Source organism: Myxozyma melibiosi (assembly GCF_037950935.1).
Source record: "Myxozyma melibiosi strain Phaff 52-87 chromosome Unknown BZA70scaffold_2, whole genome shotgun sequence".
Classification (NCBI taxonomy): Eukaryota; Fungi; Ascomycota; class Lipomycetes; order Lipomycetales; family Lipomycetaceae; genus Myxozyma; species Myxozyma melibiosi.
This window is the reverse complement of record NW_027042916.1, coordinates 406,866-434,417: the sequence shown is the minus strand read 5'-3', so window position 1 is coordinate 434,417 and position 27,552 is coordinate 406,866. Positions and strand designations below refer to the sequence as shown.

At 48.2% G+C, this 27,552-nt stretch overlaps 12 protein-coding genes across 12 annotated transcripts; 8 read left to right on the top strand and 4 right to left on the bottom strand.

The window, feature by feature from the left end:
- Positions 1-25: 25 nt before the first annotated feature.
- BZA70DRAFT_294045 (uncharacterized protein) lies at positions 26-4,043 on the top strand. The gene is made up of 2 exons (XM_064914426.1): positions 26-1,756; positions 1,816-4,043. The coding sequence occupies exons 1-2, from the start codon at positions 230-232 to the stop codon at positions 3,934-3,936; spliced, it is 3,648 nt and encodes a 1,215-aa protein (XP_064769671.1). The 5' UTR covers positions 26-229; the 3' UTR covers positions 3,937-4,043.
- On the bottom strand, positions 4,005-5,266 carry BZA70DRAFT_109475 (2,5-dichloro-2,5-cyclohexadiene-1,4-diol dehydrogenase). Its single transcript, XM_064909399.1, has one exon. It carries the CDS (start codon positions 4,847-4,849, stop codon positions 4,073-4,075), a length of 777 nt encoding a protein of 258 aa, XP_064769670.1. The 5' UTR covers positions 4,850-5,266; the 3' UTR covers positions 4,005-4,072.
- An 879-nt stretch (positions 5,267-6,145) lies between these two features.
- BZA70DRAFT_266063 (uncharacterized protein) lies at positions 6,146-7,337 on the top strand (the record flags this gene model as incomplete). Its single annotated transcript, XM_064911003.1, has 3 exons — positions 6,146-6,449; positions 6,512-6,603; positions 6,669-7,337. The coding sequence occupies 3 exons, from the start codon at positions 6,146-6,148 to the stop codon at positions 7,335-7,337; spliced, it is 1,065 nt and encodes a 354-aa protein (XP_064769669.1).
- A 161-nt stretch (positions 7,338-7,498) lies between these two features.
- BZA70DRAFT_109478 (nuclear pore complex assembly-domain-containing protein) lies at positions 7,499-8,888 on the top strand. Its single transcript, XM_064909400.1, has 4 exons — positions 7,499-7,819; positions 7,895-8,118; positions 8,189-8,398; positions 8,470-8,888. The coding sequence occupies exons 1-4, from the start codon at positions 7,660-7,662 to the stop codon at positions 8,800-8,802; spliced, it is 927 nt and encodes a 308-aa protein (XP_064769668.1). The 5' UTR covers positions 7,499-7,659; the 3' UTR covers positions 8,803-8,888.
- On the bottom strand, positions 8,767-9,991 carry BZA70DRAFT_274755 (mitochondrial glycoprotein). The gene is made up of 4 exons (XM_064912027.1): positions 9,771-9,991; positions 9,572-9,699; positions 9,454-9,512; positions 8,767-9,391 (listed from the first exon to the last, which is right to left on the bottom strand). Exons 1-4 carry the CDS (start codon positions 9,916-9,918, stop codon positions 8,941-8,943), a joined length of 786 nt encoding a protein of 261 aa, XP_064769667.1. The 5' UTR covers positions 9,919-9,991; the 3' UTR covers positions 8,767-8,940.
- A 475-nt stretch (positions 9,992-10,466) lies between these two features.
- On the top strand, positions 10,467-10,793 carry BZA70DRAFT_266060 (uncharacterized protein; the record flags this gene model as incomplete). Its single annotated transcript, XM_064911002.1, has 1 exon — positions 10,467-10,793. The coding sequence occupies one exon, from the start codon at positions 10,467-10,469 to the stop codon at positions 10,791-10,793; it is 327 nt and encodes a 108-aa protein (XP_064769666.1).
- On the top strand, positions 10,786-11,336 carry BZA70DRAFT_274750 (uncharacterized protein; the record flags this gene model as incomplete). Its single annotated transcript, XM_064912026.1, has 2 exons — positions 10,786-10,935; positions 10,995-11,336. A coding segment is annotated over exon 2 (221 nt), but the record flags the coding sequence as incomplete, so codon positions are not given.
- A 494-nt stretch (positions 11,337-11,830) lies between these two features.
- On the top strand, positions 11,831-15,958 carry BZA70DRAFT_274746 (condensin subunit). Its single transcript, XM_064912025.1, has 7 exons — positions 11,831-12,230; positions 12,292-12,702; positions 12,759-13,242; positions 13,308-14,937; positions 14,999-15,277; positions 15,331-15,483; positions 15,546-15,958. Exons 1-7 carry the CDS (start codon positions 11,913-11,915, stop codon positions 15,790-15,792), a joined length of 3,522 nt encoding a protein of 1,173 aa, XP_064769664.1. The 5' UTR covers positions 11,831-11,912; the 3' UTR covers positions 15,793-15,958.
- Positions 15,959-17,408, top strand: BZA70DRAFT_274745 (uncharacterized protein). Its single transcript, XM_064912024.1, has 2 exons — positions 15,959-16,508; positions 16,594-17,408. Exons 1-2 carry the CDS (start codon positions 16,212-16,214, stop codon positions 17,338-17,340), a joined length of 1,044 nt encoding a protein of 347 aa, XP_064769663.1. The 5' UTR covers positions 15,959-16,211; the 3' UTR covers positions 17,341-17,408.
- Positions 17,409-20,900: 3,492 nt separating this feature from the next.
- BZA70DRAFT_274738 (uncharacterized protein) lies at positions 20,901-23,200 on the bottom strand. The gene has a single exon (XM_064912023.1). It carries the CDS (start codon positions 22,761-22,763, stop codon positions 21,096-21,098), a length of 1,668 nt encoding a protein of 555 aa, XP_064769662.1. The 5' UTR covers positions 22,764-23,200; the 3' UTR covers positions 20,901-21,095.
- Positions 23,201-23,697: 497 nt separating this feature from the next.
- BZA70DRAFT_109219 (NADP-dependent oxidoreductase domain-containing protein) lies at positions 23,698-25,278 on the bottom strand. The gene is made up of 3 exons (XM_064909397.1): positions 24,748-25,278; positions 24,519-24,673; positions 23,698-24,456 (listed from the first exon to the last, which is right to left on the bottom strand). The coding sequence occupies exons 1-3, from the start codon at positions 24,976-24,978 to the stop codon at positions 23,844-23,846; spliced, it is 999 nt and encodes a 332-aa protein (XP_064769661.1). The 5' UTR covers positions 24,979-25,278; the 3' UTR covers positions 23,698-23,843.
- Positions 25,279-25,875: 597 nt separating this feature from the next.
- BZA70DRAFT_274731 (protein ROT1) lies at positions 25,876-27,410 on the top strand. Its single transcript, XM_064912022.1, has 4 exons — positions 25,876-26,153; positions 26,284-26,398; positions 26,472-26,650; positions 26,719-27,410. The coding sequence occupies exons 1-4, from the start codon at positions 26,022-26,024 to the stop codon at positions 27,055-27,057; spliced, it is 765 nt and encodes a 254-aa protein (XP_064769660.1). The 5' UTR covers positions 25,876-26,021; the 3' UTR covers positions 27,058-27,410.
- The last annotated feature ends 142 nt before the right edge of the window (positions 27,411-27,552 follow it).

The window sequence follows — 27,552 nt, the reverse complement described above, 5'->3', positions numbered from 1 at the left end:
CACCATTATGAGCTCTTTTCGCCTTCATCCTTTGTTCACTCGACCAGCCTTTTTCTTTACTTTCGCCCTTTGTGATGGCTCGTGAGCGGAATTTGCCTTCAGCAGAATAAGTTTCGGCCAGGAACATCATTATTAAGCGACCTCTGTCTGTAGTCTATATAGCTACCCTCTGGGGACCTTCTCGAGCTTTTCTCCCATCTCGATTATTGATTGCCCACCCACGTTCACCATGGAGGACCAGCTCATAGTCTCGGATCTCATCCATATCCGCAACATCCACTGCGGATCCTGCGTGAAGGCCATTTCGGCAATTCTCAACTCTCTTCAACCCTCACCTATCAAAATCGAAACATCCGTCGCTGACAAAACCGTCCGCGTCGACCACTCCGACGAGCTCTCCAGCCAGGCTATCCGCTCTGCACTCAAGCATGGTGGTTTCGAACCCGTCATCTCTGCAGACGAGGCTGCCAAACCCCACACAACTCTTGCTGATGCTGCGTTCTCGTCAAAGCCGTTCCCGTTCAACATCGCCGCCAATTGGTATCGTCGTCGCAACCATCGTCAGTTCTGCGACTCGTGCCACTCTGATCACGCGCCGCTGTTCCAGCGGAAAAAGCAGTCGGCTGGTGACTCTGTCACTATGACCAGCGTCACCGAGGAGAGTGAGGAAGACGAAAAGACCGAATATCGAGCTATTTTCTCGATCGGTGGCATGTCCTGCGCGTCTTGCACCAACGCAATCACTGCGACTGTCAAAGAGATACCAGGAGTTCTCGAAATTGGTGTCGATCTGCTCGGAAACTCAGCCACCGCTGTTCTGGCCACAAAGAGCTTGGCGGACACCATCAAAGAATCTATTGAGGATATGGGCTACGAATGCGACATTGTCGAGGTTTTACCGGTATCCCAATCAGGAGAGCAGAAGAAGACATGGAAGGTCACCGCGTCTATCGGTGGCATGACTTGCGCATCTTGTGTCAATGCTTTGACTGAGTCGTTCAAGCCTCTGGATTTTGTTCTGGAGACGAACATTACTCTCCTGACCAACTCTGGCACGTTCATCGTCAATACACCGAAGAAAGTCGACGTTATCCGCGATACCATCGAGGATATCGGATATGAATGTGGCGAAATCACCGTTACAGAGGACAGAACCTCTGTGTTGAAAGCCCAGTCCCGTACAGTCATGATTCGCGTTGACGGAATGTTTTGCGATCAATGTCCCAAGCGTATCAACGAAGTACTGGAAGGATTCGGAAAAGCTCTGGAACTTCACTCTGGTCCTGTCACGCTCGACAATAACGTCATCCGTCTTTCATATGTCCCGTCTGTGCCCACCGTCACTCTCCGAGCAATCATCAAGGATCTCAGCGCACTTTCGCATCAATTTACCTTCACCATTATCCACCCTCCCACTCTCGAAGAGCGTGCTCAGCAGATCGCGATCGCCGAGCGGCGCAGATTGTTGCTGCGATTGATACTGAGTGTCGCGGTGGCCATTCCTACTCTGATTATCGGCGTAATCATGATGATGGTTTTGCCTAAGACAAACAAATACCGCGTCTGGGCGATGGAACCTATCTGGGCGGGTCAGGTAGCGCGAGGAGTCTGGGCCATGTTCATCATGTCTACGTTTATCTACTTTTTTGCGGCGGATATCTTCCATCGTAAGGCTTACAAAGAGCTTCGAAGCCTTTACCGCCCCGGAGTTCCTTTCACCAGAAGGTTGTTCAGATTTGGATCTATGAACTTATTGGTATGTTTTCAATTCTTTTACTGGTAGCTTGGAGTGATGCTAACAGCTTCTTTGTGCAGATGAGTCTGGGTACTTCTGTGGCTTACTTTGCTAGTATCGCCCTTTTGGCACTTGAAGCGACCATGGATCCGACCACAGGCCAGATGACGATGAAGCGAAGTGAGACCGATAAAACGAAATCGAGCTACTCCACGACGTACTTCGATTCAGTCGTGTTTCTCACCATGTTCCTTCTCGTCGGCCGTCTCCTCGAGGCGTATTCTAAATCAAAGACTGCCTCGGCGATCTCGCTGCTAACCAGCTTGCGGCCTCGTACAGCTCTGTTGGTTGACCCGGAGACTGATAAGACAGAGGAGATTGATATCGATTTCCTTGAGATTTCCGATACCGCTAGAATCTTGTCTGGAATGTCACCTCCAGCGGACGGTGTCATTATTTCCGGAACTGCAGATTTCAACGAGTCTGCGCTAACTGGCGAAGCCCTGCCTGTGTCGAAGGGACCCGGTGACCAGGTCTTTGCTGGTACCTCGCATGCTGGTGGTGGTACCGTTACTATGCGAGTCGAATCTCCAGAGGGAGGGACGATGCTCGACCAAATCACCAATGTCGTTCGCCAGGGACAGATGAAGCGAGCGCCGATCGAACGTGTGGCCGATGTTTTGACTGGATATTTTGTGCCCTGTGTGACCTTGATTGCCGTCATAGTCTTTGTTGTCTGGCTTGCTCTCGGTCTGTCGGGATCACTTCCTGACAGCTACCTTGATATCGACGTTGGCGGATGGCCAGTTTGGGCCCTTGAGTTTGCCATTTCTGTCTTTGTCGTCGCGTGCCCCTGCGGAATCGGTCTTGCTGCGCCTACTGCCCTCTTTGTTGGTACGGGAATTGCTGCCAAGAACGGAATTCTTCCTCGCGGAGGCGGTGAGGCGTTCCAGGAAGGATCGCAGATTGACGTGGTCGTTTTCGATAAGACTGGAACGTTAACCGAAGGCGGAGCGCCAAAGATCACAGACACCCTGTTCCTGTCGGAGGATTGCAAGCCTCTGGCTATTCAGATTGCTCGCGACTTGGAGCTGAACTCTACTCATTTGCTTGCGCGTGCGTTAGTCGATTACGCAGAGCAGGAAAATGCTCTTGGCGAAGTCGAGTTTGAGCTTTCGTCTGAAGAAGAGAAGGACCAGCAGTCTGCATCTTCGGACTCGGATGACTTGGATGAGAAGCTTGCGCGATCGGTGACTCTTGATGATAGCGGTAGATCAAAGTATCGGGTTCATCTCGGTCCGGTCAAGGTCGATGACATCTCAGAGAAAGCAGGCCGTGGTCTCCGCGGTCGTGTCATTGGTCTTCAACCTGGCGTTGCGGACGAAGAGAGAATAGTCGAAGCGATCATCGGAAACGAGAAATACATGATTGAAAACGGCGCTGAATTGACAAAGGAAGAAGACGCGGCGATGCTAGAGTGGAAGAAGGAGGGAAAATCAGTGATGCTTCTCGCTGTCCGGAAGAAGACGCAGAAGGAATTCAAGGTTCTCGCGCTTTTCGCTGCTGCTGACGCGCTCCGCCCTGAGGCGAAGTATGTCGTCGAGCAACTTCAGAAGCGGGGAATCCAGACTTGGATGATTTCGGGCGATAACGAGATCACAGCGAAAGCCGTCGCGAGTCAGGTCGGAATTCCTGAGGCTAACGTGATTGGTGGTGTTCTTCCCCAGGAGAAGGCAGAGAAAATCACCTGGCTGCAGAAGACTGCGTCAGTGGAGAACGGGAAGAAGGGAAGTATTTTCCTCGGAAGGAACCGAAAGGAGCGATCTGTGGTTGCCATGGTTGGTGACGGTATCAACGACGCACCGCCTTTGACTGCTGCGGATGTTGGAATTGCTATCGGATCCGGCTCCGAGATTGCGCTCTCGTCTGCAAAGTTCGTGCTGATGTCCTCCGACCTCCGGCAAATCCTGACGCTCTTCGACATCTCCAAAGCGGTGTTCAGACGGGTCATGTTCAACTTCATGTGGGCTGGAATCTACAATTTGATTGGAATCCCAATCGCTGCGGGTGTTATCTATCCTGCCAATCATGCGCGGCTGGCGCCTGCTTGGGCCAGTCTTGCGATGGCGCTCAGTTCGGTGTCGGTTGTCTGTTCTTCCTTGGCGTTGAAGTTATATCGGCCAAAGAAGTATGTATATTAGAGAGGGGTTGTCCTGATTTTTGTTTGGCTTGTATTATAGGCAAATAAGTGGTTGCATTAGGTTGTCATATAATGATTGTGGTTAGTTGGTGAGTAATGAATTTGAGTATAGTTTCATTCTTGTTTCCATTCGTAGATCAGTGCATAGTCATTCCTCCGTCGACAGTCATTACCTGACCAGTAACATAGCTGGAGGCATCAGACAACAGAAACAAAACCATATCCACCATTTCCGCGGGCGCAGCCTGTCGCTTCATTGGAATGTTTGACAGCAGCGTGTTTTTTGTCTCGGCATCAGCAAGCCAGTTCTTCGTCATCGCCGTCTCGGTTAATCCAGGAGCGAGTGCGTTCACGCGGATCCCACTCTCCGCATAGTCCATCGCCGCAGCGCGGGTGAGTCCTACCACGCCATGCTTGGAGGCGATATACGCCACCGAGCCTTTGTCGCCAACGGTTCCGAGCGTGGACGTCGTGTTGACGATCGAGCCTCCGCCGGCGGTGGAGATCATGGCCGGGATCTCGGCTTGCAGGCACAGAAACACGCCCTTCATATTTATCCCCACCACGCGGTCGTATTCCGACTCATCCACCTCCGCTAGAGGCTTTCCCGAGCTGAGAATTCCAGCGTTATTAAACGCGCAATCAACCCTTCCGAAAGCAAAAACAGCCGCTTTCACAAACCCGTGTACTGAGGTCGAGGCAGTGACGTCGAGCGCGTAGACCAAATGCTTTGTGCTGCGATTCTTCTCGAGAAAAGGTGCGAGGATCGCATCGCAGCCGGCGGTGTCAACGTCGCCTAGGCATACTACTGCACCAGCTTGTAGCAATATCTCGGTCACGGCGCGACCGATACCGCCGGCGGCGCCGGTGATGAGGACGACCTTGCCGGCGAAGTGCGGGGAGAATGATGACATTAGTTGATCCGCGTACGATTTACTCAGCTAGCGAGATATATGGAGGGCGAAATGTTCTGTATAGATAGACTGCTAAAATCAATCAATAGGAAGGCAAGTAGGTTATGGGAAAAGATGGTGATACGATTATTTATCGTTAAATATTGCCGATCTGTCAGAGATCAGGCTTTGTTTACTTTTCGGCTCGTTTGGGTAAATTGGAAAATGGGAATATGCTACGAGCAAGGAGCCTTTTGCGCGCACTTATTACGACGTTATTTTTATGGAATAGCTCGTTTCTACTTAAGTGCATATGAGAATACAGTAGTGACTATCATAAGGCTTTTTGATTGCTATTGAAAATAAAAGAAAATACTCCAGATTCCGTGAAAGATAGAAAGAGAAAGCATTGCTCTCAGCTTGGATGCATCGGTATACGACTCCACTATGCAAATATCTCCCACCCATCAGCTCTCCAGCATAGCCTTAATAGTCTACCGTCCAAACTCGCTAAGCAGCTCGCAGTGGAGTCTATGAAGTCCGACTAACTGCTCAAACTTCTCGATAGGCGAGAGCGTTTGCGAGCACATAATCTCTCCTATCCGCAGCTCGGTCGCCAGCCTGTACGCAGTCAAGCACAACGGGTTCCAGGAATTAACGTTCTCGTTTCCGCTTCTGAGATCGGCGCACGCGACGACGACGCCGGGGCCGTATCTCGCGAGGTTTCGGACTCGGCGAGAGAGGATTCGGGGGTGGGCGGGGGGCTCCATGTTTGACTGTAAGCGGCAAGTAGACAAGAGATCGACTATAATCAAGAGAAGCTAGAGATTGGTAAGATGTGAACAGCATTTTATATGGGAAAATTGTGGTATATAACAGAGAAGAGAACATCGACCGAGCATTCGCTCCTTGTTGACAGATCAACGAGCGAAGCATCTCAAACCTCCTCGCCCTTTGTCCCTTTGATCCAGCGCCTCTCCGGAGGTTTTCGACCTCGGCACAACGCGCAGCTCAGCCTAGAATCTCTCTCTTCCGATAAATTTGTCTGTCCGTGGCAACAAGCACCCGCCATGGCCCGCTACTGCGAGAACGTAATGTTGAATTACAATCCATCCTATTGGCCTTTCGAGGCTGGTTTGTTCAACATGTCAGAGCCGCACGGTTAATGGCGGGGAGGGCTAGGGCTTCTACAGGGCGCCACTCATCCCGACGATATCTCGAGAAAACGAAAAATTCAGACAACAATATTCGGGTTGCTGCACGAGATCTAGGAATACTCTACTTTAGAGCTGTCAATTTGTGTTTTCTGTCACCGCAATGGGATCTGCCGCGTCAAAGTCCGCTCGTCGGTATCCAACAGCCAGCGCGCGAGGTGGTGTAGACCAATTGCTGAAGGCGACCACGCCCCAGCCTATCCCGAAACTTGAACGGCCCCCGAAACCTGTCATAAGCCAGGATCCAGAGCCGCTCGAGTCGGTTATTATGGCAGCAAAGGTTGGGGAAAAGAAACAGCATACGGCGGGGACTAAGGCCGTAACTGCCGATGACTTGCCGCCTCCGCCGCCGCGAGCTACGAGGGTGAATGATCCGGCATTGGGATTAGAGGATTTTGAAGCTCCAGGTTAGTTTTGCTGTTTATGAGTATGGTTACTGGTATTGTCGGATATTAATGAGTGGCATTAGGCGGAAATTATAACTCACAATTAAACAACATGCTGAAGAGACTCGGCCCTGTTGATTTGGGTGGCAGCGTTACACAACTAAACAATTTCCGAGTAAGCACTCTTGAATGTATATGATGACTTGCAGTGAGAAAATTTGCTAATTATTATTGTATAAGACCAATCCTGTGGCGCAAATGTTCAAGGTCCGGGATGAAGTGGCACGGCAAGGGAAGAAACAGGAAGAAGATGTTACATCAAAGCGGACTCTGTTTTCATCTGGCGAGATAGCTGATATTATAGACTCAGCAAAGCAAGGATGGTCCGAACAACGTATCGAGGAGCACTATAATATCGAAAAGGGTGTGCTCGCGAAACTCGGCACCGCATTCTCCAAGTTCGAGCCAGCGCAGAAGAATGAGCCTTTACACAATGAACAGACAGGAAATGATTTTGATCAGCTGGTGTCGCATGGAGAAGAGTATATGGACACGGCGTTGAACGATCTGGAGAAGAAAAAAGCTGAGGCTGCCGAAAAGAATCAGACCGCACCTAATGATTCTTTTGTTGATTTCGTAAACCGGATCATTGATCAGCCAGGCACGCCCAAAGTGCGTGCATCGATCAAGTACGAGAGAGTGAAGCCTGCCGAGAATGACGACGATGATTATGACAAGCTGATGTCGCACGGTGAAGAGTCGTTTTTGTTCAACGATGCAAAGCAGGCAGAGACACCGAAACCAACCGAAGCCGACGGGGCTACAAAGCCAGCAGACACAAGGGCTCCTCCGGAGTATATCAAGAGGTATTTTGAGCAAGAGCAGGGGAGCGGGAAGGCATCGGTTTAGAGAAAGCGAGCTCTTGTTCAGCGATATCAGATCCTCATTTTATTGGCGTTGGTCTTGTGAATTTCTAGAATGTAGTTAATCTCGTTGTAAATATTATTCCGGTTTATCAAACTACTAGTTAATCAGCTACGTTCTTGTAATAAAAGAATGGGTATCTCAGATTTATCGCGTGCTTCAGTTGAAGGTTCAGGCAAAAGACTTGTTTTCAGGGGTTCTTCAACCTCCATCTCAGCTTTTCTTTCCTCACCACTTACAAAAACGCACTCCGCTATTCATCGCGCACTACACACCGGAATCGAATAATAAAGAGGACCATAAAATAATGGACGACGAATATTTGGACGCATTCGAGGCGCTCATCGGCGATGACGAAATCCCATACAGCAGGGATCTAAACAATCGGATCACGATGCAAAGAAATAAACTAGACGGATATCTATTCTTTGACCTCTGGAGCAGCGATGTGGCAGGAGTTGCCGATAGTACGTGTTCAGTTTTATTTTTTTAATGCATCATGCCAGAGAAATAGTCTGCTGACGGTCTCTCTTCTCATGCAGTGTCGTCGCTCTATCCGCCACAGTCGCTAGACATGCTTCGCGATCTGTATATACAAGTCATCACTGCCGAATCAGACGTTCTGAAACAGCGATGCATACTCTATTACCTGAAGAAGGACTTTAGTGAAGAGGCAGCTGATGAGTTTTGCGAGTCGACAGCATTTCCGGCAACACAGAAGAAGCTCGTTGACGGAATCTACGCGCTCGATCGGTTTGATTTCGAGGTAAACATAAACGTCATGTTACTTCCGTTTCTTTTGCAGCTATCCTTACTGATAATTTGCAATATTGTAGACGGCTATGAGAAACCTGACTGCTCCTGGAGTCCGATTACAGTTCACGGAAAAGATGCTCTTAACGCTTTTGCAATATTCAGACAACGGCCCTCGATATGTGCGGATGCTTGTGTTCACCTCTCGCCCGAAGTTGGATTCAAAGAATTGCAAGAAGCTGTACCTAGAAGCGCTGTCTCGAATTTCTGTGTCTTCAGCACTCGAGTTTGTGGTATTTATCCCTCGTGTTTGATTCTCAGACTGTCTATCTCACGTACACGCTGCTAATTAATTGTGATACAGCGAACGACGACGCCTATCGAAGATCGCGCCGAGTACCTCCAGTCGATGATAGGTTTCTGCCTGTCGACAGGCAAACCTTCCAGTGCCTACGATATAGCCAACCTTCCGCTTCTTGATTACGAGGAAGCTATGATTCTTGACTACCTCATGTCGAAACCCGATGCTTCTGCAAAGAATATATTACTAGTGAGAGAACTACATCGCGGACAAGCTGGCGCAGCTAGAGAAGCTACAGGGCCCATGAAGAACCAGATATCGTTTGGAACAAAGAGAACTACGCAATGGGCGGAGATGGCTAGAAAGCTGAAAACAAATCCAGCCCAGATACTATGAGGGGATTGAAGAGAATTTATTAACTATGTACAGTAGAGAGTGCTCTTTTTTTGTGGAGTTTTGATTTGGATAAAGATCAAGAATGTTGAATCAGAAAAAAAACCAACATCACAGGAAATCTTCATACAAAAAACCTGCTTAGGCCGCAAAGAAAGACCTCAAATTCTTGAGATGCTGCGCGTAGAGTTGGGCTTCCTTGAACTCAGAGTATTCGTAGATGAAGGGCGTGATCTCATTGGTAATGCCAAGATCCTCGAAGTGATCGATCAGGGTCTGCTGGAGACGCTCGTCAAGATCAGCGAAAGGAGGACCCCAGTAGCTAGAGCGCTTTTTGAGCTCATCATCCGCAAGCTCCGAAACAGCCATGTTGCTGTCAGAGAAGTGCAAGATCTGCTCATACACAAGCGAGTTATCTTCCGCAGAGGCCTCGATAACAAGAGTGCCGGCGCCCTCCTTGGTGACGAAAACCTTCACGGGGAAGCTGTTGTCGTTGGGGCCAAAGTCATCAAATTCATCCTCCTCCTCAGTCTGCTCGAAATTCTCGCTCATCGCATGGTGAACGTCGGAGGCAGACCATTTGATCAAAATGCTGTAAATCACAGATTAGTATATACTTAATGCGAGCAGAATATCAAATGAAAGGAAGCATACTCAATGTTTCCCTGCTTGCGCTGGATGGTAATCACGTCACTGTCGGCTTCATCGATAAGCTAGAAAGATCGTTAGTTAGCTACGAAAGAAATCACATTCTAGTGAACGACTTGCTTACCTTGTATCCAGTACTGCGGAGAACGTCGGCGAGTTCCTTGGGCATAGAAGTCCACTTCTTCTCCACGAGCTGGTCCTGCTCGTATTTCAACTCCTCAGTAAGAGCATCGAGAAGCTCCTCCTTCGAGGCTAGATATAGATAAGCTCTACGTTAGATACAGTTGTATGATTTGTCACAAGTTTCATGCGCAGATACTTACATGAGGAAGAGTACGGTCTGTAAGCGGGAAGAGCAGTGACCGATCTCATGGAGGCGCTGATCAAAGGGACGCTGCGAGGAGCAACGAAGCGAGTCGCGGTGGGCACGACAGCGCGAGCAAGAGCACGGGTGAAAACGCGAGAAGCCATTTCGAATAGTATAGTACTTTGATAGATCTTATTGGCGTAGTAGAGCGTCAAGAGCTGATGATGGTCTAAATACGAGGGAGTGAGATGGAGAGCGAAAGAAGACCGAAATATTTGGAAAATTTCACAGAGGCCGGGTAAGTTGGGAAAGCTTAACTCTGATGCCTTCGCGTCTCTGAGCACGCTCAGACTGAAGATGGGCTCGATCAGATTAATGAGCCTCTGGGTCGATATCGGCATTGGAGGTCTGGGGATCATGGAAATACCTAGGATCTAGTGGTTAATACTGGCTACAGTCTGATATGGCTTCGTCGTTACCTTATGTGCCCTTGATCGCGTCATTTCTTCGCTTTGCCTTGTTCATAGTTCCTACAAGGCATCGTTCACACAAGGACTGACACAGGGCAGGCCTGACGCTCGAACAAGGCACAAATGGCTAACATAAAAGGGCAGCCCTGTGCCTTTCTCTCCTTTCCCTCTTCTCTTTTTTCTCACCTCTCACTACTTCCCTACTTCAGCAACTATCCTTCCCCGTGTCCCTATCAACAACAATGGTTTTTGGCATGAAGAAAACACGTTCTTCTCGTGCATCGCAACATGCTGCTGCGAGCCCCGAGCACGATAGCCACCCACACCCGACGCACACGCACTCGCAATCTTCATCGCAGAGCAACTCGATGGCCGAGAGAGGCAACGGACGTCACCAGCCCCGCGATCGCGACGAACAACACGACATCGACTCACGATGGAAACAGCTCATGAACGATTATATCGACGGGGTGCTTGTTTCCACAGTCCTCACCGACGCTCAGAAATATGACGCGCTCAAACTTGCGTACGACATCTTCGTCTCTCGTATCGACAATGGACAACAATAAGGACGAGCTAGGCACCAGATTAACCGCGAGGATCGAGTCCGGGTTTCTGATTTTAACTGCCTATGATCGTGCTTTCTTGTAAAGATTTTCAATCGCTGGTTATCAAGGCTTCGCTGTATAACAGCAAACGTATGTATATGCTCTTCACTCCTTGTTCTTCTCTCGAGCCTTGCTGACTTTCCTTGTTGAGCTAGCCGTCCCCCCCCCGCAGCATATCCACCCTGGAACGAACCAGAAGAGTCCTATACCTCGACTACCGCTCAGGCTAATACCCCAACATATCATGAGAGAAGTGGTCTACCTCTGCTGTATATCTGTCCTGTCATTCTGCAGGATACCCTTGCTGAAGTCATCTCATCGAACTACATGTTGGTATCTGCCTAAAGAAGTAACCTACCTGTCTGTCTGCAACCCCTCTTCCCTGCTGTACGGTCGTCATCGGACGTTAAAACCTTTGACCTCTGCAATGTACCGGCTCGGAACACCTTTTATTTTTTCCTGTGAGATAGGGTTATCTTTGATCCCGCCAAAATCCAAAAAAAAGTACCGAATCGCGCAGAGTCGGAGACGAATCACTAACCGGGCTCTGTCGCTAGATTCTCGCGTGTGCCAATACGCCTTTTTCTATTCGTGAAGTCTTTGTCGAACCTTCCTCGAATCTTTTTTCTGTTTTTGTTATTGTTTTATTTTCGTTTTTGCTTTTCCAATTCAAATCTGGGTGTCACTGGGGATCATCTATTTTTTATCATTTGATTGCTAGTGCACCCTTTTCCAACACCATAATCTTCATGTAACAGTGCCACGTAGATCCTAGCAGTATTGCCATATCCTATTCATGGTTTGTGTATACACGAATTCTCTACATCTGAACTTGGTTTCTACTACAGCTGCGAGAAGGTAAACCAAACCCTTGACCGCTGACGTGTTCTCGACCAGGTTGCGCAGGCCCGTCGCCTAAGCAACCAACTGCCGCAATAGAGTTCAAAACAAAACATAAATATCAGATCCTCTCCCAAGCGCGCTCTAAACTCTTCGCCCCACAACATCACTCAGCACAACAACACCGGCCTGTCTGTACCAGGTGTTTTTCTGCTACTTTTGCACGGATAGACCGCCAATATGAAGCTTGAAGAGCTCATTATTGATGGCTTCAAGTCGTACGCGACGCGTACCGTTATCAGTGGTTGGGACTCACAGTTCAATTGTATTACCGGTCTTAATGGATCCGGCAAGTCCAACATTCTCGACGCGATTTGTTTCGTGCTTGGTATTACGACGATGTCTACTGTGAGAGCGCAAAACCTTCAGGACCTGATCTATAAACGTGGTCAGGCAGGTGTCACAAAGGCTAGCGTTACCATCGTCTTTGACAATCGCGATACGGAGAAGAGCCCGATTGGATTCGAGACTTGTCCCCAGATCAGTGTCACTCGTCAGGTATGCATACTGCTGAAGATGAATGTAAGAAAGGACGTACTGTGTTAACAAGACTGGACAGATTGTACTTGGCGGAACCAGCAAATACCTCATCAATGGCCATCGCGCGCAGCAACAAAACGTGCAGAACCTATTCCAGAGCATCCAGCTTAACATCAACAACCCGAACTTTCTTATCATGCAAGGCCGGATTACTAAGGTCTTGAATATGAAAGCTACCGAGATCTTGTCGATGGTCGAAGAAGCTGCTGGTACGCGTATGTTTGAAGAGCGCCGTGACAAAGCAATCAAGACCATGTCGAAAAAGGACAAAAAGGTGGAAGAGATCAATGAGCTGTTGAAGGAAGAAATCGAACCAAAGCTGGAAAAACTACGGACCGAAAAGCGTCATTTCTTGGAGTTTCAGCAAGTTCAGTCTGATCTCGAGAGATTGACCAAGGTTGTCGTTGCGCATGATTATATCCAGTATAACGTATGTCCCCTGCTTTTCATTTCACCCATTTACACTTTGTCTAACAACAATTATAGAAAATCCTTCGTAACTTCACGGAGATCATTTCGAAGAAGACTGCCGAGCTTGAAAGTATCGAGTCTAATGTGGCCAAGACTCAGCACGCGATTGATCTTCTCAAAGAAGATATCGACAAGGTTAAGGCACTTCGTGAAAAGGAACTAAAGAAGGGGACTAAGTTCCAAAAGCTGGAACAACAGATGAAAGAGCTCTCGCACGAGATTGTGCGTTTCAATACCCACCTGGAGCTGAAGATGAAGAATCTTGCAGAGGAAGAAGAAAAGGGGAAAAAGATTCAGCAGAGCATCAGCGAGTTACAGGCCCAGTTTGAGATCAAGTCTGCAGAATTTTCCCAAATGCAGCAGCAGTTCCAAGAGATGACAAATACGCATGAGACTCTTAAAGCTGAGGTTTCTTCGAAGGAAGAGCTTCTGGAAACTCTGCGAACCGGTGTTGCCGCGAAAGAAGGCCAAAAGAACGGATATATGGACAAGTTGGAAGGTGAGGCGGAAATTTTGATCTGGTTATATCATGTTATAAGAATCTTACTAACAGTTGATATACAGAGGCCAAGGCATGTGCGAGTCAAGCAAAAACAAAACAGCAGCAAATCAGTATTCAGATACAGCACCTCAACAAGCGAATCAAGGAACTCGAACCGCGCGCTAAAAAGGCGCGCCAGCAAAATAAGGATCTGTTCAACAACCTGGAATCACTGAAAGCGGAATGCGCAACACTTGAATCGGGTCTTAATCAAATGGACTTTGACCCCAAGGCGCATGAAACTATCAAACAGGCCGAGTCTGAGGCAGAGGCAAACATCCGAGAGCTGAACCATCAGATTGATACTTTGAAGCGCCAGGCTGCCAACGTTGACTTCAACTACTCAGACCCAACACATAACTTTGATCGCAGCAAGGTGAAGGGACTGGTTGCGCAGCTGTTCTCAATTGATGAGAGCAAGTTTGATGCAGCAACGGCCCTGGAGATCACAGCTGGTGGTAGATTATACAATGTGGTGGTGGACACCGAAGTCACCGGTACTCAGCTATTGGAAAAGGGCCAGCTTCGCAAGCGCGTGACAATCATTCCTCTCAACAAGATCTCTGCTTTTCAGGCATCTGCTGAGAAAATTGGGGCCGCTAAAAGTATTGCTCCAGGAAAGGTGAATCTCGCTCTTTCACTGATTGGGTATGATGAGGAAGTAGCTAAAGCGATGAACTATGTGTTTGGCTCCACCCTTATTTGCGCTGATGCAGACACTGCGAAAAAGGTTACGTTCGATGCGCGAGTTCGCATGAAGAGTGTTACTCTGCAGGGTGACCTGTACGACCCTAGTGGGACACTGTCAGGCGGAAGTGCACCAAATACGTCGGGTGTTTTGATTACTATGCAGGAGCTGAATAGGTTGAGCGCCGAGCGCAATGCCGAAACTGCAAAGCTGAGAAGTATTCGTCAGACCCTGTCGGTTGAGAAGGAGAAAATTGAGCGCGGTACGAAGTTGAGCCAGAAGCTTGATTTGAAAAGACACGAGATATCGTTGCTTGAGCAACAGATCGCTAATAACTCATCGTCTGCCGTGATCAATGATCTCAACAAGGCTGGTCAGAGCATCAAGGATTTGGAGGCTGAGGCTGTAGCTGCCAAGGAGGAACAGGCTCAAGCCGAATCAGAAGCTAAACGAATCGAGCAAGACATGAAGGAGTTCAATTCTAATAAAGGAACCAAGCTCGAACGTTTGAAGAAGGAGGCCGATGCCCTGAAAGCAAAGTCTGAGAAGCGAAATCAGGAACTCAAAGTTGCTCAAAAGCAATTTCAGGCGATGCAGCTTGAAAAAGAGCACCTACAGAATGAAATTGTGGGTCAGCAAGAGTCGTATGTAGAGGCCGAACAGAACTGGAAAGAGCTCAACGCTGAGATCGCAAAGCTTAATCAAGAGCAAGAGTCTGCGAACGCCCAATACGCAGAAATGAGCAAAATTGTCGAGCAAGAGAAGGAGAAGCTGCTGGGCTTCGACGAAGAGCTCGTCTCGTTGGATAAGGCTGTCCGCGAGAAGGAGCAGATTGTTTCCGATTTCAGCTTGGCACAGCAGAAGGTTAGTCATGAGCTTGAGAAGATCACGAACGACAAGGGCCGCTCCGAACATGGCGTCAATGAGCTTATTAGTCAGTACTCGTGGGTCGAAGAGGAGAAGGAGTAAGTTGCATATTCCCGTGTTTCTTTTGCAGTTAATCAGTCGACTAATGTGAAATTATAGCTCTTTTGGAAAGGCATCGACACCTTACGACTTTGCTGGCTATAACATCTCAGAATGCAAGGCGTCTATGAAGAAGCTTACCGATCGATACAATGAGATGAAGAAGTCTATCAACGGCAAGGTGATGAATATGATTGACAGCATTGAGAAGAAAGAGATTGCTTTGCGCAACATGATGAAAACGATCGAGAAGGATAAGCGTAAGATCGAAGATACAATCATCTCTCTTGATCAATACAAGAAGGAGGCGCTTCACAAAACCTGGCAGAAAGTCAATAGGTGAGTTGAATTCTTTTTCTCATACAGATATCAGCGCTAACATAGCATAACAGTGACTTTGGTCTCATCTTTGCGGACATGCTCCCTGGCAGTTTTGCCAAGCTGGAGCCACCGGAGGGTAAGGATGTGACCGAGGGTCTCGAGGTCAAGGTCTGTCTGGGAAAGATCTGGAAGCAGAGCTTGACTGAGCTTTCTGGAGGACAAAGGTACGTTCGATATATCACCAGAGTGATTATACAAAGGAATCGACTAACGGATGCCCAAACAGATCACTTGTAGCGCTATCGCTGATCATGGCTCTGCTGCAGTTCAAGCCTGCGCCGATGTATATTCTCGACGAGGTCGATGCTGCTTTGGATCTGAGTCATACGCAGAATATCGGCAAGCTAATCAAGACCCGCTTCAAGGGCTCGCAGTTTATCGTCGTGAGTCTGAAGGATGGACTGTTCTCGAATGCCAACCGGGTGTTCAGAACGCGCTTCCAAGAGGGCACGTCTGTCGTCAGTGTTATGTAAGATGAAATTGAGGGAGACTGATCGTTCTGGTAGGGTTTGATTGTAGCGAGCTGGATACTGGTAAAGAGTATGATTTGAGCTTTGTTATGTCTATTGTACTTTTATTATACCTAATTATAAAGAGTTTATGTACGCAATGTATTTTAATGAGTGGATTATCGCCGAATTTGATACCGCAAGTGCCGTAGACCTCTGACGTTGGTGTTGGGAAGACGCGTTCAGGTGTTCATGCTGGAAACAGGGATTAAAGTTTCAAACTTCAAGCCTTCCCGACATAATTTGATGACGTTGATGATAATTTTCAGCATACTGATCCTGCCGCTGCAAGGCAACAACGTGAAGTAAAAACGCAACTGATAGATATAGAAGTTGTTAGAGAGACTTTCTTGACTAGTTGATATTACATATCAGCAGCACCGATGTCAGATCCTATGTTTGACGACGGCTTTCCGTCATCTACTCGACGATCCCCGCGAACTCCACGAACACAGGCGGTTCCATCTTCATCCTCATCAACCTCCTCCTCCTCGTCATGGACAACGATCCCGCCGCTGATGAAAAAGCTGTTTGATAAATTCCCGCTGGTTACATACCCGGACACTATCCTCCCCGCGGCGGGGTGTGGCAGCAGCGCGGATCAGAAGGATAAGATGGGAGTCGTGTTCGTGCATGACTTGAGCAGTGTTTCGATTTTTCCCGAGTCGGTGCGGTTACTGGTAAGTTTGCAGGACGTGGGAGGATTGGTGTACTATTGCGTTGCTGGTTTGTGGCGGGTTAGCTAACTCGAATGTTCTTGGACAGACCGTTCTACGACTTGCAAAGATTTACGACTCATTAACAATTTTCCCTGCATCACCACATTCCGCACCCGAGAACGGCCCGTTCCCTTACGTATTTGTCCCCCGCTCATTACCAAAAGCGCAGGACCGGAAGAAAGACCAAAGCTACAGCTTGCCTTCGCCGCAGTTCAATTCCTGGCTGTCGAGTCTGCCGAATGCTCGCAGTGTACCATATTCGGCCGCGGAAGATTCACCGATCATCATGCTTTTAGACGTGCGTATCCGGGATGCGTTTCTGTTGACGCTGTATCTGTATAGCGCCAATTACAAAAACATTGTACTGCCGGGCTTTTATAGACATCTCAATAGCAGCAAAGCAGAGTCCAAAAACCTTGGGTCTGAGAACACTGGATTCTTCCCTCACGTTGTTTCATACGTCCAATACAATGCCGTCAAGGAGACTCTAAGGCGCAGTGTGGGTTCACAGCGAATAGACGCAAAATTCAAAATCAACATCTTGATCGGGGCCGAGGAAGCGCTCGATGCGTTGTCAGATCTAGTCGCCGAATCAACCAGCGGCTTTCTTTCTGGAACAAGCGAACCGGGCGTGGTCGATGCTGCCGTCTACGGGTACTTGTATCCGGTTTTGCATTTGGGGTTGAAGGGCGAGAACGGGAACGGAGAGGCGGAGCTGGTGGAGTTGGTGCGGGAACGGCCGAATTTGGTGGAGCTGGTAGAGAAGATTCATAAGCTAGCGTGGACCTCATGAATATGTCGGTGTATGATGTGTATGATAGAAATCTCTTTTCACTAATTTTTCCAATGTTAATTCTCCTCGTAATATTCAATAGAAGTGGAAGGAAATGCGCGAGCCGGTCAGTCGCGCGGCTCGGTGCTGATATCTGTTATGAAAGTCGCGACTTGGTGGGCGACTCGGTGCGTGGGCGACTTGCCGGGTGCTATCATAAATATCATAATTATCTAGTCGCGACTGGGCCGGTCGCGCACTTCTCTCAACACAAAATCTCTCTTTGACAAATCGTGGCATTTAGCTGAGAAGAGCATCTTACATTCTTTTCTGTCGAAGTTATCAAGAATAACAGAGAAGTATTGGTTGATAATTACTGCATAGATTATTTGACAAATGCGCGCCTCGGTGTTGAATTTATCAGTGGTAAAAGTCGCGACTTTTATCACCAGTACTGGCCGCGCGACTGGCGACCGGCGACTGGCCCAGTCGCGCACAAACCGGCACTTCCCCTTCTGCACATTACCTCGCTGACAAGCCATGTCATATACAATATTCTTAGCTGTCAATACTAATTAAAAATGTCAAAGTAAGAATAACTACAGAAGCGCTGCAAAGGATTTCTAACGAATGCGCGAATCGGTGCAGGTATTGCTTTCGTTATAGTCGCGCCAGTCGCGACTTGCGGCGACTTGCCCGGTAACTTATATCATATTATCATAAATTATTTAGTCGAGCACTTTCTACACGGCATTTCTCTTTGACGAACTGGGGCATTTAGTTGGAAAAGAAATCGTATAATATAAACCGTCGAAAAAGTTATCAAGAAAAACAAAGAAATCTAGGTCGTAAAAGTGCTGCAAGAATTATCTGACGAATGCGCGACTGGGTGCTATAATTATCAGATGTTCATGGGCCAGGCCAGTCGCCAAACTGACGCTTCTCATATCTGCACATTACTCACCGACATGCTATGTCATTTACCTCAAAATAAAACTGAGCATTCTTAGCTGTCGAATATCTCCAAAAGAACCAAAAGCTAAGCAGCGGAAGCTGCAAAGGTTCTACAGCGAATGCACAAATCGGTGTAGATATCGCTTTCGTTGTAGTCGCGACTGGCTCCAATCCCATATACATTCCCTTCTACAGAGCACTCGTTTTCAGTTCAAAAGAGTATCAAACACTCTTGACTATTGAATATTTTTAAATAAACCAATAACTGAGCAGTGGAAGCGCTACAAAGGTTCTATGATTGATGCGCGCCTCAGTCAGTTGCGCGACTGGTTGCTGAACTTTTGATAATTGATGCGCGACTGAGCCAGCCGCGCACCCAGTCGCCCCAGTCGCGACTCTAATGAACTAATACCTGCACCGATCCGCGCATTCGTTGAAGCTCTTTTGCAGCGCTTCTGTGGTTTTTATTGCTTCATTAATAATAGCTCCGACAACTAAGAATATTCAGGTTTACTCTGAGGTATATGACATATCGTGCCGGTTTGTGCGCACGACTGGCCCAGTCGCGGCCAAATAATTATGATATCTGCCCAGTCGCCCAGTCGCGACTAGATTATTATGATAATATAGGGCAAGTCGCGCACTTCTTACAACACAATATTTCTCTTTGACAAACCGTGGTATCTACTTCATAAAAAGCTCCTATATTCCTAATCACTGAAGCTATTTAGAAGATTAGATAAATATTGGTTGTAAAGTACTGCATAGATTATTTGACGACTGCGCGACTCGGTGTTAAATTTATATCATTATAGTCGCGACTGGGGCGACTGGCCCGCCACTGACTGGGCTTTCTATTTCCCCTTTATGCAGCACTCCTTTCCACTTCTAAACAAAGCTGAACATTCTCAGCTGTCGGAGATACTCAGAATAAAAAGATAGTCACTCGGTAAAAGCGCTGCAAAGGCTCTTGGACGAATGCGGGACTCGGTGCTAAAATATCAGTGGTAAAAGTCGCGACTTGGTGGGATATCACAATTATCTAGTCGCGACTGGGCAGATATGATAATTATATTGTCGCGACTTGCTGGGCGACTCAGTTTATGATATCTGCCCCGCAAGTCGCGCACGCACCCTAGTCGCGGCCCGCGCTTTTACGCGTTTATACCGCGCACCAAGTCGCGACTTTTATAAACAAACACCGGCACCGAGCAGTGCGACTGACCGACTCGCGCATCCCGTTCACTTTTATCAATTCTTTAATAACCCGCATCCCATTCGCTTTTATCAATCCTCCAATGATTACCAAAAGACTTCACCTTGATGACGGTCCATCTGGTGCACCTGATAGATGTGTACGACAAAAGATGATGGACGACAAATCTGATGAAGACACTACCGAGGACTCGGAAGAATACACTACTGAGGACTCGGAAGAAGACACTACTGAACAGCCCTGTCAGCCGAAGTGGAACTCCGGGCGACCAGGATCTGCAGAAGTCAGAGATATTCTGGCTGGAGGTGACGACCGAATTTACAAGATGACGCGAATGGACGAGTTTGAATTTTATTATCTGCTTAACAAGCTCGACAAAGAACGTCTGCTGAACTCGACAAAGAATATGGACATAGACGAGAAGCTTCTAATCTTTTTGTCTATTCTTGGTTCCGGGAGTACAGTGAGAGAGGTAGCTAAGCGCGTTCAACGAAGCTTGAGCACCGTACATGATGTACTTTATGCCGTTTTATTAGCAATCGCAAAGCTACCGATGAGTGCGATCACTCTTCATGAGCCGGGCTCCCAATCTCAGCTCAGATCACTAGCGACCACAGGAATCACCCCAATTCCGAAGGGTGTATTGGTGCCATCGCTGGATTTCACCTTCCGGTCATGGCTTCTCCGAACCACCCTGGGTTTCGAAACAGGAAAGCAGACAACTCATTGAATATCATGATAGCTGTTGACTTCAAAAAGAAGGTGAGGTACATAGGAGCAGGATGGGAGGGTAGTGTGGACGATTCCAGAGTCGTACAAGATGCTCGCGAACATGGGATCGATGTCCCAGAAGGATTCTATAACCTCGGAGATGCAGGCGCTGCGCAGAGACCCGATACCATGCAGGACTCGAACGACCCCCGTCTTTCGAGGCTGCAGAAGGTCGTGAAGCGAACGTTTAGTGACCTCAAAAGCAAGTTCCTCATTCTGGCCGCTGGCCGCTACTCGGGCCCTACACTATTCAAGTTGATCGGGGCCTGCTGCACCATCCATAACGTCAAGATCCAACGAGATAGAGAACTGGATAAAGATCGTCACGGTCCCTATGATGATTTTACAGATATGACTGACGATGATGATACAAGCACGGTTGATCCTAAACAAGACGACAACAGACGCAATGCTATTGCTGAGGCGATGTGGGCAGCAAGAATGACTGAAGATGATGATACAAGCACGGTTGATCCTAAACACCGGAAAAACAAACGTACTGCTAATGCTGAGGCGATGTGGGCAGACTACAGAAAAAATCCCGAACGGTTTATGGATACTAATAAATGTATGAGGATAGGAAATTGGTGATGTTTTGATATGATTCAAAAAAATCTAAAAATATGCATTAAACAGAAGTTAATCGCATCTTTATACGATCCGCCCTTCGCAAATAACTGAGACAAGGGCGGTAGATGTGCATCAAAATTCATTCACCATTAAAATAATAGATCATAACCACAAAATCCCATAGAAAAGTCTATACCAATTACAACAAAGCAAACAACAAAGCAATAAACAAAACTATTACCAGATGATATAACACAACAATCCATTAAACAGCCAATGCCCGCAAAGTATCCTCTTCCTCAATATCAGTTCTCCAATCATGACCACTACTCCTCATCGAGCTACTTCCATAGCTTCCACCGGAATACCGGTTCCCGTCAAAGCTAGCTCTGCTTCGAATACTTCCACTCGGCGGCCTTGCCTGGGGAAGCGCGCTCATCGAGGGCTTAAAAAGACGGCGCGAGTGAATGCGGTAATCAAGGTATTCGTCATCCGAATCATCGTCAAGATCATACCCTGCACGACTAAGCTGACCGTTCTCGCCGATCCAGCATACACCACCTGTAGGAGGAGCAACTGCTGGTGTAGACTGAATCGGAGAGGCGGTAGTGACTTTTTCGCTGTACAAAGAGGCAGAGCGGGAATGGCGGGTTCTTGCTCCATACGAGCCAGTGGATAGCGGACTTGTATGAGAGCTGCTAACGCTCCCTGAATCATCGTAGGTACCGGCAGAGTAAGAAGACGCTGTACTGGAATCACTGACTGACCGCACCGTGTGCGCTTGAGCCGGTGTTGCCGCAGGGGAGACTGTATGATTTGGCCTTTGCACTGGGTACCGACGTTGAGGAAGGGTTTGAGATTGGTACGTCGCTGAACGGAAATTGTACGAAGATGCTGAGGTATGCAGCTGGTTTGGTTGTTTGTCCATCATAGTCAGATCTTCAACGCTATACAACGCACGGAGTAGATCGTCGTTCCAGCTATGTTCTTCGTCGTGAGATTTCGATTTCGTAGATAGCTGCGAGGACGATCCTATATGACGAAGAGCAGAGGTCGGTTTCACTTTGACGCTCTTCTTCGCGTGCGTCTTCGAATGAGATTTGTGCGAGGAAGAGCTAGCCTCCTCGGACGGAGAATCAGCCACCGGCTCCATCGACATCGACGAGAAGCCTGATCCGCGTCTAAACTTTTGTGAAAACTTTCTCAGTCGCGAACTAGCAGTAGAAGCAATCGACGCTGTATCAGAGTCTCTGGGCTTCGATCGCTGAGAAACATGAGGCTCGTAAGGCTGTTGCTGAGATTGTTGCTGATCATTTGAGGCTCGCTTCATGACCTCAGATGCCATATTCAGACGTCTCTGTAGCATATCTGACGGTGATCCAGTCTGCTTCTTGCTTCTGTCAGACGTCAGTTTTTGCTGACTGGGAGACTCCATTTTTGAAGAACGCGTCTTGACCGCGAGCTGAGCAATAGAACTTGTGCTTTTATCTGAATGCTGGTAAAACGCGCCCGAGTTGCTTCTTGAAGAACCCGATGATCCCAATACTGTAGCTACCGTTGCCGAGCTGTTGCTACTTGTGCTGCGGACAGAGAGACCAGACTCGCGATTAGGCCGACGGCTGCTGCTGCTACTGAGAGAAACAGACTTGAAGACGGAGAATAAGCTCGACAAACTGTCGCTTCTCCGGACGACGTTCTCTTGCTGCTCGTCGTAATCCGCTGTTCGATCTCTGTTGGGTTGCTCTTGGAGTGGCCGCAGCGCTCGGTCGCTTGTTGCACGCGACGAGGAGTGCTGACTTTCTGACTTTCCACGGGAGTTTGAGTGAGCGTGACGCGTAGGCGCGGTAGGACGTGTAGGAGCGTGGTTTTCGATGTTTGCCCGCGATGACGAGGCCATATGAGGGGCGGTACGAGGGCTCGAGAATCCCGACATGATGAAACGCAGATGGGTGGGGTGGAGCTGCAGGAGGTCGCGGGGTGTTGTTAGCAGACGGGTCCTTTTGGCAACTCACGCGCATGAGGTTCACAATAAAGAAGGGAATAATAAGGAGCGCGGGTGATGAGCAGACGACGCGCAGTCACGTCACGACGAACGCGTTTGCTCGTTACGGCTTACCAGGGAATAAACGACGTTGGCTGAAATATGCTAGGATCGGCGATGTGACAGCGGGATGTGCAATGGCTACACGGGTTCTTGGAAACAAAAAAACAAAGTATCTGGCTCGTCCACCAGTAAATAGTCTGCTGAGTAGAATGATTTTCCTCAGTAAACGCAGATAGCGAAATGAACAGGAAAAAGAGCTGATAGCGACAAGAGACGCGGTCTAGAGAAGGCTTTGCAAACGAGCAGAAGGAGTCGTGTGGGCTGCCTGCACGAGTTTAGTCGGCAAAGGTTGCTTGCATCCACAACAATAAATTGTTGTTGTCTATCCAAATTGGGACTAGCTCTGTGGTGGGAATGTAACACCCACATTCTCGCTTTTGCCCTTTAACCTTTTGAGCCCTGAGCCTCAGGCATTGTCCCAACGCCCGTCATGGTAAATGATTAACGCCAGAAGACTTGACGAGTACAGTCGAACCTGTGCTGTGGATTCACTTGCCTACTTCTGGAAGGTTTACAGAAGGAGTTGGACTCGGTGCCTATTCTATGCATGTGCCGAGAAGTAGCCTCGTCTAGGGATGGCACAAGAAGCTCTAACATAATTGAGCTCGCGGGCTGCATTCTGTTGGTATGATCATTCCTGCTTCACTAATACTCAACATGCAGTCCAAATGGAAGCTGCTTCTTCTATACAATTGGTCGTGTGCAACGCGTATAATTTGTAGTCCTTCACCCATTCTTTGGATGACAGACTACATATGACAATTCATGACGCTTTCACGAATTGCATTCCCTTCTTTGATGCGATATGACCTTCTCAATAATATCTACATATTTTGAATTCATTATGTCCGAGCTAATTCAGAGATACAAACGATTTGGCAAAGCCCAAAAACAGGCCCCACACGTCAACTAAGCCCACAGCAAGGCAGCGGCATGGGAGAAATATCTACCGCCCTTGATCTCAATCGACTTGACAATCTCGTTCAGCTCGCTGAAGTTCTCGTCCGAGAGCGGCTTGATCTCTGCCAAATTCTCGTTGACGCGCTCGGGAGTAGTCGAACCCGGGATCGGGATGATAGTGAGACCGGGCATCTTCTCCTCATGCTTCTTGATCCACGCCAACGCGAGCTGTGCAGGCGTACAGCCAATTTTCTTCGCCATAGTGAACACCGCGTCGGCAAGCTTCAAATTCAAGGGAAGGTTTTCGTCCGAGAACTGTTCAAAGTGCTTCAGTATGCTTCCCTCAGGGATGTCAGCATTTGACTTGATTGCACCAGTCAAGATTCCGCGACCGAGGGGAGAGTAAGCGACGACGGGGATTTTGAGCTCAGCGCATGCCTCGAGGACACCATTGTTAGCTGCGTCAACGCAGAACAACGAATACTCAATCTCGACAGCCTCGATCTTTGTCACCGCAGCAGCACGACGGATGGTTGCTGCGCCGACCTCGGAGAGTGAAATACCAGAGAAGAGACCCTCGTCAACCATCTCCTTCAGCGCACCGATGGTGGTCTCAATGGGACTAGAATGATCATGACCTTTAGATAAAACACTCTATACAGTCAACATGAGCAAATCACCTACACTTTAGGATCGACGCGAGCACACTCGAAAATGTCAAGCTTCTTAACTCCCCCAAGATATTTCAGCGTGTTCATAACGCTAGCGCGGACAGCCTCGGGACGTCCGTCAGGAGCCAGTGTCTTTAAATCAGCACCTCCTTTGACCGAAAGACAAACCTTCAAATGTCGTTAGAGGATCAGTGATACGAAGGTGTAGAGAGACTGCACAAATATGCCGAGGAAGTAGTTACCTTATCAGCGTACTCGGGGTATTTGGTGAAAAAACGGTTGACAAGCTGAAGGTTGTCAGTCGGATCAGCAGTGCCGTAAAACTCGCCCGAGTTGAAGAAGGTGGCACCCAATTCGATAGCGCGCTTCATGGTCGCGAAAGCCTGCTCGTCGGGAGTGACGACCGGTCGCCAAGTGAAGCCCATCAGGCCGAAGCCGAGCGGGCCGGCGGGGATGCCAGCGATGGTGGTCATGTCAGCTGTATGGTCAATTGGCTAGTTTCTGATGATTCGAATGGAAGATCGAAGACAGATTGGTGAATCTTCGAAGGATAAGAGAAAGGTGCCAAGTATATAACAATCAGGCTGATGCCGATAAGAGCGGGCGTTGGGAAGTGTGAGCGAGTAAGCAATATATTGAATCATATCTGCACAGTCAGCCAGCTCACTATCATTAGATAATCAGCTGACAGACTTATTTGTAGGGTTCGGGGGTTTGTAGCGTGAGGCGTGGGCATCGCGACAGGCTTGGCGCATAGACGAGGATTCTAAAGATCCACGTGCTGCTGCCTACCTCAAAGCATTTCTGTATCTGTTTGGTTGTTGTGCTGTCTGCTGGATAGAGATTTGAAAATTTCTGGACAAGACAGAGAGAGCGAGGAACATGACATAGAAGCAACGGTTGGACCGATAAGAGGGATCGACATGATCGAGCGAGCTGTCAGGTACCGGCTAATGAGCTAGGATGTTGCACTAGCATTTAAGCATAGGATATGTCCTGTATGGACTGTCACTATACCAGCAGCAAGTGTTATGACAGACTGTGTCAGGCGGAGAGTCCTAACTGATAGACGGTCAAATATCAACCGGACTCGACTCGAAAAGAGCAAAATTGAAGAAAATCGAATGAAATATCGGACATTTAAGCTCACGCACTAAAAATAAAAACGGAGCTGGTGTTTGGAATGCGGATGCACCGCTCTCCTGCGGCGTACCATACTACTGCTACCCTGACTATTCCCAATCGGGTTTAGTGCTGTACAGCAATTACGTACCGTGCCCAGTGAGGATCTTTATTTTATACACGCGTTTGTGGCACATCTGTCACACATACGACGCGCTTAAAACACCCATTACGTCCTCGTCTAAGCCTGCGCTCTCCTCCGACGAAGGACGCAAAAAAAGCCTCAGTTCCTAGTCGCCTGCGCCTTTCTCTCTCGTCCACCCTCTTACTCGCTATCTCTCATCTGCCTGCTCCGGTTGTAGGTCTTTTCTCTGCTCCGTATACAAACATCATCATGGTCAGTCGGTGGGCATCTCTTTTCCTCGTCCTTGTCGCATCCTGTGTGATCCCTGGCTCGCGCGCATCAAACGTGACCTCTCTGACCGGTACCTGGACTTCTAAGTCGGACGCGGTCTTCACTGGACCTGTATGTATCTTGCTTTCCCTGCTTCATGTTTGTTCCAGAAGAAAATTTTGTCGAGCAAACGGTGCTCTTTACTCAAATGACACCGGAAACAGAAAAGAGTGGAATGTGGCCGTGCTAACACGATCTGTAGGGATTCTATGATCCTGTTGATGAACTTCTCGTGGAGCCGCGTCTGCCCGGCCTGAGTTTCAGCTTTACAGACGACGGCTACTACGAAGAGGCCTTCTATATCGTCCACTCGAACCGTAAGATCTTGTCGTCTTACTATTATCGCGGAATAAAGTGGATGGCGAATTCTAACTACATTCCTATGTTTAGCCACCACACCCGGATGCCCTACTGCCGTCCTCCAGTTCCAGCACGGCGAATATGTCCTCAACAGTAACGGCTCCATCTCTATGTTCCCCATCGCTGTCGACGGTCGACAGCTGTACTCTGATCCTTGCACCTCAAATTCCTCGGATTACACAAGATATTCTCAGTTTGAGCTGTATTCGGTATGTTGCTTTCTATCACTGGTATCTTTTCACTGCTCGAGGACGACTACTGACTGAGGTTTCGTCAGGAATGGAATATCGTCATCGACAGTTATCGTGGACAATACCGCCTCAACCTTTACGAGTGGGACGGTACCCCCGTTCGCCCGTTATACCTCGCCTATCGACCGCCGCTCATGCTTCCTACCGTGACCATGAACCCGACGACTGCTGCCGCTTCATCTACTTCCACCTCTGTCAGCTCGCGCCACAGAATAAAAAGATCATTCCAGAACAGACATGTCACGAACGCTTACAAGAAATCTTATCTCAACTACGATTTCTGGTGGTGGACCGGTGTTTTCTTGATGGTTGGCGGCGGCTCCTCATACATCTTCCTTCAGGCGCGTCAGCTCAAGACGGCTTAATTCTCGACTAGTTGCACCGTCTATATCACCAAGCTATCGAGTGCTGTCCAATCTCTGTCTCATTCGACAAAAGGCGTCTCGATCTGCAGTGTGCTGATTTTGTCTTGAACTTAAGTGGCTCAGAATTATCACCAAGCGCTACCTTGCTTGTCTGGTCATCACTTCGTTTATTTTTATGTTTTTAAAGGCGTTGGTAAAGATTGCTATTGTTTTCTTTTGTACTCTCTGTTTTCGTTGTTTCGTAAATTAGCTGCTGTTATATCGTGTTTTACAAGCCTTGACTTTGGTTATCTGCATACTCATAAACTGTTTTTAGTTTTAGAAATTGAAATGAAAAGCTTTATCTATAATGATCGCAAAGAGGATCAGTCTACTGCTTTAGTATACAGTAGATGCCTGCAAATACCTATCCATAGCGATATAGGATGTAGAATACAGCAGTGAGAATAAGCAGACATAACGAAACAGGAAGGCGTTGGTTGCTAGCCTGCTTGT